Source organism: Pristis pectinata, chromosome 34, assembly GCF_009764475.1.
Source record: "Pristis pectinata isolate sPriPec2 chromosome 34, sPriPec2.1.pri, whole genome shotgun sequence".
NCBI lineage: Eukaryota > Metazoa > Chordata > Chondrichthyes > Rhinopristiformes > Pristidae > Pristis > Pristis pectinata.
The window spans coordinates 1,644,336-1,658,006 of record NC_067438.1 but is presented as its reverse complement, the minus strand read 5'-3'; the positions used below and the strand labels follow the sequence as shown (position 1 = coordinate 1,658,006).

Genomic DNA, 13,671 nt, shown 5'->3' with positions numbered 1-13,671 from the left:
TTGATCAGCCCGGTTCTAATTTTAAGGCAGTGCTGTTCTTTTTTTCCCTGGACTTCCCCACCACCACCTCCACCCCAGCACAGAGTTTCTCTCTTCCCAACCCTGTCAACCCCTTCAGTCATCTCCAATAGATCACGCGTCACTATCAGTCATGCAGTTTACGGACGGAGAGTGCCCATCTGATGGAGAACAGTCTCAGGGCACTGAGGTACCGGAAAACAAGCGAAGTTGACACAATCCGAGAGGTAATGGGAAGGAAGACCCCACTCCCTCCCTCCCCGCCACTCCATCCAGCACAAGGCAGTGATTTTAGTTGTGTTGAAGCTTTGACCTGGGTACAACGGTCACTCGATAGGGCTTGACTTTCATCAGTTTCGCCTCCATGCTTTGTAACTCGGGGAGTTCCCCGGTCTTCGCTGGTAGGAACTTAAACTCCTTCAGGAGGTACGCCAGGCAAAGGAAAAGTTCCACTCGGGCAATGGGTTCACCCAGACAGGTCCTGGCACCCATTCCGAAAGAGATCACGTTCTGCATGGTCTTCTCCGCATCAGGCATATCCAAGAAACGTTCTGTACAAAATAAACAGACCCGGCCTTCAACTAACACACTCAATAAATCATCAGCTAATTGCCTAAATCGCAATCCATCGCCCGTGGGTTGTTCCCTTGTTGGAAATCCAGCAGGTAACTCCAAATCTGTTGTCATCGATTGCTACCTGGACTAAAGTGGGTTGGTTCAGTCACAATGTGGTGGTCATTGCGCAAAGATAAAATACTAACGGCTGAGGTGATCAGTTGATGAGGAAATAGTAGGAGCGGGTCCCTGAATTTGGATCAGCTATGGTCAGCTACTGAACGGGAGAGCAGGTGACACGGCTCCAGCGGTCTACTCCTGCCAAGAATTTGTATGTTCCTGTGATCTGGTCTGAAATCTATCAGGTCAGTGCCAATCCACTGACTGTGGATCGTTAACAGCGTTGAATTCTATCTGGTTAGTCCACTGATCATCAATCATTATCTGGTCTGACTTCTATCCAGTCAGACCCAAACCATCGTTTATAGATCACAGACTCACAGAGTAATACAGCACGGAAACAGGCCCTTCGGCCCAACTCGTCCATGCCAACCAAAAGTCGCAACCGAAGCTAGTCCCATTTGCCCTCTTCTCGTTACTACCATCAGGGAGGAGGTACAGGAGCCTGAAGACCCACACTCAACGATTCAGGAACAGCTTCTTCCCCTCCTCCATCAGATTTCTGAACATGACCTCGTTATTCCTTTTTATTGCACGTTTCATTCATTCATTCATTCATTCATTCATTCATTCATTCATCCATTTCTTTATTTATTTATCTGTTCATCTATTTATTTATCAATTTATTTATTTATTTTTGTGGCTTACAGTAATTTTATGTCTTTCCACTGACTGCTGCCGCAAGTCAGTGACAATAAACCTGATCCTGATTACCTGGTCTGAACTGGGTCGGCTCGGTCCATTTGGTTTCATCGTAATTTGCCCCAAACAGATTTGTGATGATGTGGGTCCCACTTGGAACAAAGTAACCTGCAACGCTTCAAAAGCACAAGCAGAAACGTGAGGAACGATCACTACCGTTCAGCAAGAGGCGAAATCCAACAAATTGACCGGGCACCGAGGGTTGGGGAGTCCGTTCTGGACACGACGACCCCGAACTGGAGCTTCAATTCACTATTCAGTGAAACGTTAGGTGAAGGGAAGACGGAGTCCCGGGTATGGCCAATTCCCTCTTCCCCCCACGGGAGTGAGCCGTGAGCCTCAATCACCCTCCCCCCCACCCCCCCCCCCCCACCACCCTGGGGTGTGGGGAGCCCGGGGTGACCGCGCGAAGGAGGGGTGGGTTGAGCTGCGGCTGCCTGGCCCGAGCTCCTACCTGCTGTTGCAGGTAGTGCGATGCGGCAGAGAGAGGGGTACCACGGGTCGCAGGCGCATCACCTCGACGATGGTGGCTGTCAGGAACGGCAGCTTCCCGCGGTCGGCGTACGAAGGGTAGCGGTCCTCGCCGACTCCGGAACATAACTCCTGAAAAATTCGATCCTGAATCTGGGCAGATAAAAGGAAATCTTGTGAACGGGGCTGGAGGGTCCTTGTAGGGAGATGGGGAATTTGGACCGAGGAGTGGACACGGAGGCCGATGGACAGGGCGGGGGGGCGGTCACGGTTGGACGGGGCGGTGGGTGTGGGGCGGGGTTGGGTAGGGGGGTGGAGACATGGAATTCAAACTTGCTCCGTGATTTCGTTGTCCCCATTAGGACTGAGACCCAGGCCGTGTTTCTCCTCTCCGCTCACCTCCCCCGGGACCTGCTCCGACAACTACAGCGGAAACTACCCCTCCATCCCCTGGGTCACTGGGCAGAAGGCGACAGCCCAACGCCCGCCCTCTTTGGTCGTGCTGCAATGCAGGGAATCCATCGTTGTTAGTCGCCGTGCTGCCCGAGGCCGGAGCGGGGAGGTGTGGACGGGGTGCTGAGGGCAACTGGTTCCGGCAGGTCCTGAGCAGGATCTGCTTTGACGCTCACCTCTGGCCGGTGAACCAAATACGCAACTGCCCAGCCAAGGGTGGATGAGGTCGTCTCTGTTCCGCCAATAAACAGGTCCACTATCACCATGTGAACGTGCTCCTCTGTGACCTCTCCCCGTTGCGAAGAGCCCTCTTCCTGATCCCAGATGGGCTTCATCAACATATCAGTGATATCCCGAATTATCCCCTTCTGGAATGTCACCTGGAAGACAGACTTTGACTATAAGAGGCAGGGACACGATCTCACCAGCTCCCAAGCCAGTGCAGTGTCGGCTGAATCACATAATGGGTTCAATATTAGAAAATGCCAAGTCACGGCAGAGGAGCGAGTTCAAACTGACTCACCAGAAGGTGCTACACGGGGAGGAGCGGTGTAAGTGGAGATGAGGGCGGCTGGGGATTCAGAATTTGGGACCCAGGCGCCAATAGTGGCGTGGCTAAACTCGGGAATGATTGGGAGGCCGGGACTGGAGAACCCGAGCGTTGCAAAGAGAGGGAGGTGAATGGCTGGATTTGGAAACCAGAGAGAATGTTAAACTCAAGGCATTGTTTAACCACGAACTGGCGTGAGCCATCGAGTACGGGGCGGAAGTTGAAGAGTGCTTGAAGCAAGTTGGGATGGATAAAGAGTAGAAGGCGTTTCCGGCCGATCGATAACCTCTGGAGTCAGATCCCGTGCTCGGGAAAAGTTAATTCATGGGCGGCCCCAGCTCCCCTCGCTGATGGTCACTCACCGCCAAAGAGCCACAGCACAGGACCAGAGGGAGGATCGGAACCGGGTCAGCGGCTGAACTGACTCACCTTGTGCTTCTGAATGTGGTGCCGGACAAAGGAGTCCCGCTTGTGTATGGCCTTTTGAAGCTGCCTCCAGGCGGAGTTGTGGAAATACTGCAGAAAGCATATTGGAAAGAACGGGAGGTGACAGTGCTAAACTCACTCCCAGTGACAGGCAGTCCAGTGTTAAAAACACTCTCAGTGACAGGCAGTCCATCATTAAACACCCTCCGAGTGACAGGTAGTCTAGAGTTAAACACACTCTCAGTGACAGCAAGTCCATCGTTAAACACACTTCCAGTTACAGGCAGTCCAGATTTAAACACACTCCCAGTTACAGGCAGTCCAGGGTTAAACACACTTCCAGTGACAAGCAGTCCATTGTTAAACACACACCCAGTGACAGGCAGTCCTGATTTAAACACGCTCCCAGTGACAGCTAGTCTAGAGTTAAACACACTCCCAGTGACAGGCAGTCCAGTGTTAAACACACTCCCAGTGACAGACAGTCCAGAGTTAAACACACTCCCAGTGATAGGCAGTCCAGTGTTAAACACACTCCCAGTGACAGGCAGTCCATCATTAAAAACGCTCCCAGTTACAGGCAGTCCAGAGTTAAACACACTCCCAGTGACAGGCAGTCCAGTGTTAAACACACTCCCAGTGACAGGCAGTCCATCATTAAAAACCCTCCCAGTTACAGGCAGTCTAGAGTTAAACACACTCTCAGTGACAGCAAGTCCATCGTTAAACACACTTCCAGTTGCAGGCAGTCCAGGGTTAAACACACTCCCAGTGACAAGCTGTCCATTGTTAAACACACACCCAGTGACAGGCAGTCCTGATTTAAACATGCTCCCAGTGACAGGTAGTCTAGAGTTAAACACACTCCCAGTGACAGGCAGTCCAGTGTTAAACACACTCCCAGTGACAGGCAGTCCAGAGTTAAACACACTCCCAGTGACAGGCAGTCCATCATTAAAAACGCTCCCAGTTACAGGCAGTCCAGAGTTAAACACACTCCCAGTGACAGGCAGTCTAGTGTTAAACACACTCCCAGTGACAGGCAGTCCAGTGTTAAACAGTCCCAGTGAGAGGCAGTCCAGAGTTAAACACACTCCAGTGGCAGGCAGTCCATCATTAAACACACTCCCAGTGACAGGCAGTATAGAGTTAAACAAACTCCCAGTGATAGCCAATCCAGAGTTAAACACACTTCCAGTTACAGGCAGTACAGCATTAAACACACTCCCAGTGATAGGCAGTCCAGATTTAAACACACTCTCAGTGACAGGCAGTCTAGTGTTAAACACACTCCCAGTTACAGGCAGTCCTGATTTAAACACGCTCCCAGTGACAGGCAGTCCAGAGTTAAACATATTCCCAGTGACAGGCAGTCCAGCATCAAACACTCCCAGTGACAGGCAGTCCAGATTTAAACACACTCCCAGTTACAGACAGTCCATCATTAAACACACTCCCAGTGACAGGCAGTACAGCATTAAACACAATCCTAGTGACAGGCAGTCCAGATTTTAACACACTCCCAGTTACAGACAGTCCATCATTAAACACACTCCCAGTGACAGGTAGACCAGATTTAAACACACTCCCAGTGACAGGCAGTCCAGATTTAAACACACTCCCAGTGACAGGCAGTCCAGATTTAAACACACTCCCAGTGACAGGCAGTACAGCATTAAACAGGCACCCAATGGCTGTAATTCTAATACTAATTACACAGATCCAATGACTGCAACTCCAGTGTCAATCACTGTGCCTGTAGCCTGCACCTTGTTCGAAGGTTTAGTGAGTGTTACGTCACAAAGTCACAGAGCATTGAAATACTCCTTTCGGCCCATCAACTCTGGGCTGACTATTGTCGCCTACTTCTGCACGATCTGTGCCGTTAACCTTCCATTCTCAGTGACAGCTGACAGCCTGTCTTCCGTCTCCTTTTGGTTCCATTAAGCACCAGCTGAATAAGATCCAGCCACTCACATGGCCCAGAGACCTGCTGTGGTTACCAGGTGTACGATAAGGCTAGACCCACTGTGTATCCCGCTCACAGAGAGTGTCACAGACAGGGGGCAACTTTTCTTCCTCCTTACCTGTAGAACAGGAAACATGTCGACAAGGCCAATTGCACGGGAGCCCCAGAGGTAGACCAGCTCCACCAAGCAGTCATGGATCTCCTGCAGCTCCTGGTCATTCCTGTCATACTGGAATTGGTGACAAGGTGAAAGGTAGAAAGTCAACAGCAACAGATCTCTACGGAGGGTGAGCTCATCACGCAGCAACCGATCACCATGCCCTACTCACCACTAACCCATGAGCCCTGCATGGAACCACTGACCACTGTGTATTCATTGACCATTGATCCCTGTCTGTGAACCCACTGACCATTGACCCTTCTGTGTAGGTCCATTAACCTCTGTGCATGGATCAATTTTACCCACGTTGCCCAGGTAGTCTTTTCCACAAATTGCTGATTACAACCTAAGGATCTGACGACACTTTCCAGCACCCTGGGCAGGAAATCTTTGGAATTCTGCAACCCAGCGTGCTGTCAATGTATGGTTCATGGCTGAGCTTGGGAGGTTTAAAGGAATCACAGGATACAGCGAATGGTGGGAAAGTGGACAGACAGGCTGTGATGGCATTGATGGTAGGATCATCTGGGGAGGCCGAATAGGGAGTCATAGAGAACAGGCCCTTCCGCCCACCCAGTCCATGCTGACCATCAACCTGGACAGAAACTTACAAATGCCACTTATTGATACTCACATTAGTACTAAAGATCAGGGAGCAGATTGTGTTACAGGTGAACATGGAGAAATCCTTGTTGGGATCCACGGGAGATCCTACGTAGCTCTGGAGAACCTGGAAATGTCAATTAAGAGATGGTTTATCAAAGGAATATTCTCACTTAGTTCACCAGAAGGAAACTGCACAAAAAGTGATATAATGTGCCCAGGATTGAATGGAAAATGTTCACTAAACTCACCCCCAAACAAGCTCATGACTGTGCCCGTTGAGACACTACAATGTCAGTGCCCAATGACCATACCCACACACACAGACAGTACAATCCCAGTGCCCACTGATTTTAGCCATACACATCCCCAGATACTATACCTACACAGAATGCCTGACAGTGCCCAGAGACTAACCACACATAGTCCCCATACTTTGATTAGCTTCGATCAGCACTGTACTCACACAGCACCCAGAGACTAACCACACACAGTGCCCACAGCCTCAACTCACACATGTAGCCCACACACTGTGATTAACCACAGGCAATAGATAGTGCTCACACACTGTGCTCACACTGTAATTACTATTCTGAGACTGTACCCTTACAGAGTGCTGATAGGCTGTACCCACACAGTGCCCAGAGAATGTACTCATACTGAGTGCGCATAAACTGTACTTATCCACAGTGATTCGACCGTGATTAACACCTATCGTGAGGATATATTCACATACATAATCCGATTAACCCATCCTGATTTTGATTAACCCTTGTCCTGAGATGATACCCACACATGGTGTGATTAACCTCTGTCCACCACGGCCCTGCCCTTTCACACTGTCCTTTCACCAGTCACTGTGAGCGAGGTTTCCTGCTGTACCTTGCAAAATTTCTCAGCTTCACGCAGCACCACCGGCTCGAGGGCCGAGATCCGACTCCACTGTATAGCACCATGTGCCATCTTCTTCTGGATTTTCCAGGTGTGGGTGTAGTCTCCAAGGGATAGGTCCTTCCCACCGAAGGATATGTAGTCTCCTGTAGAAGATAGGGACGGCTGAAACCAGTGGGCCAGAGGCGCGGAGACTGGTCTCTGTCCTGGCCAATATCACCTGAAATCAGCAGGGCTGAATCCTGGGCCGTGCCAATAACTGGAGGCTGATTGGTGATGTCACCCCCGGAGATATTCTACTCAAAACACAGATTGATACAAATATGTGGAGGTCGGTGAGAAGGGATGGGTGGGAAGGATGGAGGGAATCAGGGTCTGTTAGATTCCACGCTCACTGCCTGTGAAGGGCAGGATCGCTATCGAACCCTCCTTATTTCAGGGCAGAATAGTGAATAGTCATCCTCTGCCCCAGAGGACACCCTGAACCACTGCCGGTTCCCTGTTCATGTCACCATGTCCTAAAGTTATCAGCTGAGGGGGTAAGAACCCCTCTGAGGGTTTGGTGACCCTACGTCATTTCCATCCAACTGCAGTGCAAAGACCAAGCATGAACAATCCCAGTAAAACTAGCAAACTCCTATTAAAGAAAGTCAAATATTATCGATAACTTGGACTTAAAATACAGGAGGCACAAATAAGAAGTTTGTCTTTGATACCAAAATAGACAGTGTGGTTGACAGTATGAAGGGTTCTAGGCTGCAGGAAGATATGAATAAGCTTGTTAGCTGAGCAAAGGAAAGGCAAATAGAAGTCGATCTGGAGAAGTGTGTGGTGTGACGCAGTACATTTAGTGTGGTTACACGTGCAGCAAGAACACATTTAACCCAAAATCAACCAAAAGGCAATTTGGCCTTTACACATGGAACTGACCAACTTCCCCTCCCCTGAATGCCACGGGGAACCCCCATGGGACCTCTTTTTTAAAGAAACTTTTAAGCAGCTAGTAAGCTAAAGAATATTTGAAAGGAGTTGTTCATCCAAAGGTACAAACAAAACCAACCCAACGGTATGTCATTGGTCTCCTTTTACTGCAGAGCTTCCACGGTATGACTCCGCACAGAATTTTGATTTGAAAAGTGTTCACTACAGTCAGAACTTGTCAAGGCGCTGATAAGATCAGAAATCGTCCCTGTCAAAAGAGCATCTTGTGAAAATTGATGGCAAGAGCTTGTTTCAGTCAAGCAACTTAGGATCTGTAAAGAATACCAGCAAAAGGGAAAAGTTTGTATCGAACAAATTGCCATGGTTGGGCTTTTGAATTACAAAAAATGGGGATTGGAGCAAACCTTTGGTAACTTACAGGAGTACAGCTGACAGGTACGGTCACCTGTACAGGTGCGAACCAGCTCCTCCAACCTATGGCCCGCGTGAGCTGCATTCAGAGGTAGGGAGCATTACATGAAAATTGAATGTAGTTACAGTTAAACGTTAAAGTATAAAGGCTATATCTTCATGGTATTTTATAGTATTTTATATAAGACGATTCATTTGCAATTAAAACTTCAAAACTTTATTTAAACAACATGGTCTTCTGGCCCAACGAGCCCACGCAGCTCTATTACACCCACGTTAACCTACTAACCCGTACGTCTTCGGAACGTGGGAGGAAACCGGAGCACCCGGAGGAAATTCACGCAGTCACGGGGAGAACGTACAAACTCCTTACAGACAGCTGCGGGAATTGAACCCTGGCCCCTATACCCATATAATAGCGTTACGCTTACAGTTACGCTACCATACAGTAAAGTTGCAATATTTTATATTAGTATTGTACCGTTTGCATTTATATTATTTTACTTGTAGCATTTAGTTTGTTCTATGGATGTTTTGAAGATCCTGAGTTTCGCTGTCCTGAGTACATTGAATGGTTTTACCCCACCGGGACCGGTTCAAGCCAAACCGTGGGTGTAAGAGTCCCCACTCAACAGCAAGACACTGACAAATGGAGAGGAGCAGAAGGAACTTAGAGTGAAAGTCCTTGGGTCACTGAAGGTAGCAGGGCAGCTGCATAAGTTGGTTAAGAAGGTGTCTAGGAAACTTGTCATTACTGGTCAAGGGAGAAAATTCAAGAGCAGAGAGGTTTTATTAGAACTGTGTCAACACCAGTGAGATCAGGGCTGAAGCACCGTGTACGGATCCGGTCGGCATACGACAGAGGGACTCAGCAGGAGAAGGGAGCAGAGGGGATTTGCCAGACCTGGATAGTTGTAGTTCTGGGAAGAGAATGTCTGGGATGGGTTGATTTTTATGGGGAGGGGGGAGGGGTTCATAGCGGTGTATAAAATCATGAGAAGCACAAAAGGAGTGGCCAGAAACTCACTTGGTAGAGGCGCCAATGACTGGGGGACGCCGATTGTTAGAAGGATTAGAGAGCTGAGAGAAGGTGGGGGTTATGGACCTTGCTGGAGGCAGAAACCCCACGGTTAAACCAAACCGAGATGAGCACTTGAGAGCCGCAACCCGCAGGGTCACGGACCGGGAAGTGGGAGAAACCTAAAGTCCACCCGGCGGAACGGTCATGATGGGCCGAATGGCTTGTGTGCCGTGAATGTCTCTGTTCCTGTGACTGGGGAGTGAGGGCCGGTCAGCCAGCACTGAAGAAAGCGCAAGGCGGGTGAGTAAAGGGTTTGGACGGAAGAATCAAGAATGCTGTGGCTCAGACCGGGAGTAGCGGCTGAAGGACACGGTGGGAGAAGAGCCGAGAATGGAGGTGTTGACGCATTCCGACTGTGTCACGAAAGAACAAATAGCTCTGGAGATAAGGACGAACAGGGAACAAGGGCTGACTTACTCCGAGAAGCAATGTGAAATGGACAACAGAAACTGAAAAAAGGCACCAATTGATAACCAAGGGTAACAAAGTACACTTTAGTAGAAAGTGTCGTACAAGAAGCAACCCACAGAAAGGGAGTTTGGTGCGAACAGATCATGGGGCTCTGGAGTCTAAAAGGGGTCCCCGCGAACTTGGCGGAAGTGAAGAGAAAGGACCTTGATAGTGGGAGGCACAAACATGATAAAGCTATTGAATGTCAAATGTGGGTGGTTAGACTCTCATTTGTTGGAGATAATCTTTCCCTGGCACTGTTGTGATGTGAACGTCGTTTGCCACATCAGACCATGCCTTGCTGTGGACTAGTTCTTGTTGCACGTAGGCATCGGCTACTTCATTTGCCAAGTTGTGAATGGAATTGAATATTGCGCAATGGTCAGCAAACATCCCCACTTCCAACTTTATGATGGAAGGAAATCACTGATGAAGCAGCTGAAGGTGGTTGAGCCCAGCGGACCTGAGAAACTCCTGCAGTTATGCCCTGGGGCGGATAGGATTGACCTTTGACAACCATCCTTTTTTTTTACAAAGTAAAATTTATTCATAATAAAAGACAAACTATATACAATTACAAAACAGTGCAAACCTTTACATTCTTGTACAGATTATTCATCAGTGTTACCTTTTTATATAGAAAACAGCACCGATGCCACACGTGTGGCTCCCTGGAAACTACCCGGTCCCGTATTTACAATATTTAGGGGCTTTCTCTCCCTGTCCCCGCCCCTCCCTCTCCAGTGGCAGAAGAACCCTAAACTGTAGTCCTTCCCCACCGAGCCTTTGCGTTGGCTGTGCCCAGCTTCAGTGCGTCCCTCAGCACGTACTCCTGCAGCCTGGAATGTGCCAGCCGGCAGCATTCCCCTCCGAATATCTCAGTGCTGGGAGACCAACAAGTTTCGGGCAGACCAAAGGGCGTCTTTCACCGAGTTGATGACCTTCCAGCAGCAGTTGATGTCCATCTCTGTGTGTGTCCTCGGGAACAGCCCGTAGATCAACCATACCCATCTTCATTTGTGCAGGATATGACTCCCAACTACCGAAGTGCTCCCTTCGAGAAACGGTAGTGTAGCGGTTAGCGCAATGCTTTACAGCGGCAGTGACCTGGGATCAAATCCGGCCGCTGTCTGTAAGAAGTTTGTAGGTTCTCCCCGTGTCTGCGTGGGGTTCCTCCCACATTCCAGAGACGTACGGGTTAGGAAGTTGTGGGCATGCTATGTTGGCACCGGAAGCGTGGTGACACTTGCGGGCTGCCCCCAGAACACTGTGTGTTTCAATGTACATGTGACGGATAAAGATATCTTCGAAGCCCTTTGCTTTTACCAAGGTGCCTTGCTGCAACACTCAGTCAGATGTCTACAAGTCAAGGGCAGTCACTCGCCTCATCACAGTTCCACGGTTGTTTGTTGGTTTTTGTTCTGTGTTCCCCTCTCATCTGTTTACATCTCCTCCAGACAGATTAACCGTCATGAACAAGCCGTCAGCCCCCTCGCTCATCCACTTTGCTCTTTGTCTCCCCCTATCGCTGACTTTGCTCCCGCCCACCAGCCCCCGACTCTGCAGGCGTAGACACGCCTATCTCCTAAAGTTTTCCCGATCTATTGAAAGAGCGGGACCAAACGTCCTGCCCTTTCAGCAGTCCAGATGAAGGGTCTCGACCCGAAACGTCGACTGTCCATTTGCCTCCAGAGATGTTGCCCGACCCGCTGAGTTCCTCCAGCAGCTCGTGTGTGGAACCAAACGTTAGCTCTGCTCCCCCCACCCCCACCCCCAGCCTGACCTGCTGAGCATCCCACCATTTTCTGCTGTTATTTCAGGACTCCGACATCTGCGGGGTTTTTTTTGCGTCTCCCCCAGGTAAAGCCCCAGACCTATTCCTAGAATCTCCGTACGGTCGCTGCGATCACACTGGGTGGTGTAAACGCTCGCCTTACCGACAAACGTCCGGGGACGCCCAGCAAACTCCGACGACCTCTTCACCAGAGCTTCTTTGATCAGTTTCAAGCTGTTCAGGACAATAATATCTAAATTGGGGAAGAAGTTTGTCCACGTCAATATTTACAGCACCCGATAAAGGCCAGTCAGACCCTCGGCTCGCTGCCGCTGGCTATCTATTTCGGATCGGGGCATCGCAGGCGCGGCCAACTTTTATTGCCTGTCCCTCTCTGCCCAGGTTGTGGAAACCCTGTCATCATTCCCTGTGGGCTGCCTGGGGAAGAGGTCTCTCCACATTGCCCCGCTGGATCTAACAGTAATGTGCCCTAAGTTCTTCACTCACTTAAGTTATCCATAAACTTATTCCTCTCACTACTATCTGCCTGCACTGCACTGTCTCTATAACTGTAACACTTTACTCTGCATTCTGTATTGTTTTACCTTGTACTACCTCAATGCACTGTGTAATGAATTGATCTGTATGAACGGGTATGAACGGGGTGCAAGACACGTTTTTCACTGCACCTCGGTACAAATGACAATAATAAACCAATTTCAATTCCAATTCCAATACTGCCGAACTCGCGAAGTACTTGCGTCCGTGCGGCGAGGTCTGCCTCCGACCCGACCCCATGGGAGGCGCGGTGCAACACACAGACAGGCCGACAGAGACGGTTGAACGCTAGCGACCGCGGGTGACTTTCCAGATCTGTTGGTGATTTTACCTGGACAGGCTCCTCGTTTTGGGAACACACAGCCCCTGTCCAAGCAATTCCGGTGGATGTAACCGTGAAGGTCTGGTCTCATTCAGGGGTGGCCCCAGCAGGGCCGAAGATACTGAATAGCTTCTTTCTGAGCCATAGTATGAATCATTGCAGTAATTCTACCCCCGCGCCTTCCCCGCCAGGACCCCGGTATCGCGGGCCGGGCTCCAAGTGCGGTCTCACCCAGGATCTCGGGTACTTCCCAGCTCCATCGCTCTGCATTGAGCCTGGAGCCCAGTTTGGGTTTGGAAGGGTTGAATACTTAAATGAGAGAAGAACTAGAGGTGCATTATTGTTAGATCCGGCGGGGCAATGTGGAGAGACCTCACCCCAAGAGGCCCCTGCCTTCAGGGATTTGCGAAGGCGCCAACACTGGCTTTCGCGGGGTGCGGAGCTGGACCCCGTCGAGGGTTCAGGCAGCACAGGGATCCGTGGGATGAGCGGCCGGCGAGATGGGACCTGTCGAGGTGACCAATGGGTGGCAGCCTGCCGGAGGGTAGCGGGAGAGAATTATGAACGGTTTACTCATCTCGGACACCTTGCCAGTTTGGGAGTCACTGCAGCCTCCGAATTCCTTTCTCCCGCACTGCCCTGGGTCTGCCCTCCCACCTCACCCCCCCCCCCCACCCCGCTTGGCTACCGTGAACCAAGCCGGCTCCCCTCACTGCTACCTACCTTGGTTCCACAGCCGGAGTCTGTAGATTGGCCCGAAGGTCCTGGCCAGTTCGCTCAGGTGGACGTGGAGGTCCTTGTGCCTGAGGTCGGTCAGATTCCCGATGAGAGGCAACGAGGAGGGTCCAGGGACGGCTCGGTGGCTCCGGTCCTCCTGGACTCTCCTGTTCCTGCAGAGGCCGAGGGCCAGGAGCAGTGTGATGATGGCAAACAGAAGCAGAGTGAGCACAGCCATCTGGCAGCGGGGCAGCTGGAACAAAACACACTGTCCTTTTGCCTGTCAGAGCCAGTTCAGTGCTCGCTGATAGCTGAGGGCTGATCCCTGCAACATAGCCCTTGAGGCGGACCCCACCAGGCGCCAAGCCCCTCCTCCCTGGCGCCTAGTCCTTGGCACCAGCCTCCCCCAATCCCGGCCCTCATTCATCTTACAGTCCT

The 13,671-nt window shown here is 50.5% G+C and overlaps 1 protein-coding gene across 1 annotated transcript; it reads right to left on the bottom strand.

Annotated features, from left to right (window-relative positions):
• Positions 1 to 309: 309 nt before the first annotated feature.
• LOC127585801 (steroid 21-hydroxylase) lies at positions 310 to 13,471 on the bottom strand. The gene is made up of 10 exons (XM_052043500.1): positions 13,240 to 13,471; positions 11,800 to 11,889; positions 6,970 to 7,124; positions 6,119 to 6,214; positions 5,443 to 5,553; positions 3,359 to 3,445; positions 2,556 to 2,777; positions 1,910 to 2,079; positions 1,468 to 1,571; positions 310 to 569 (listed from the first exon to the last, which is right to left on the bottom strand). Exons 1-10 carry the CDS (start codon positions 13,469 to 13,471, stop codon positions 310 to 312), a joined length of 1,527 nt encoding a protein of 508 aa, XP_051899460.1.
• Between the last annotated feature and the right edge of the window lie 200 nt (positions 13,472 to 13,671).

Coding starts and splice junctions, on each gene's coding strand:
- LOC127585801 (XM_052043500.1), bottom strand. CDS start 13,471: ATGGCTGTGCTCACTCTGCTTCTGTTTGCCATCATCACACTGCTCCTG. Junction 5,554..6,118: donor CCCTGATCTTTAGTACTAAT/GTGAGTATCAAT, acceptor CACCAATTCCAG/TATGACAGGAATGACCAGGA. Junction 570..1,467: donor GCCGACCCAGTTCAGACCAG/GTAATCAGGATC, acceptor TATTTTGTACAG/AACGTTTCTTGGATATGCCT.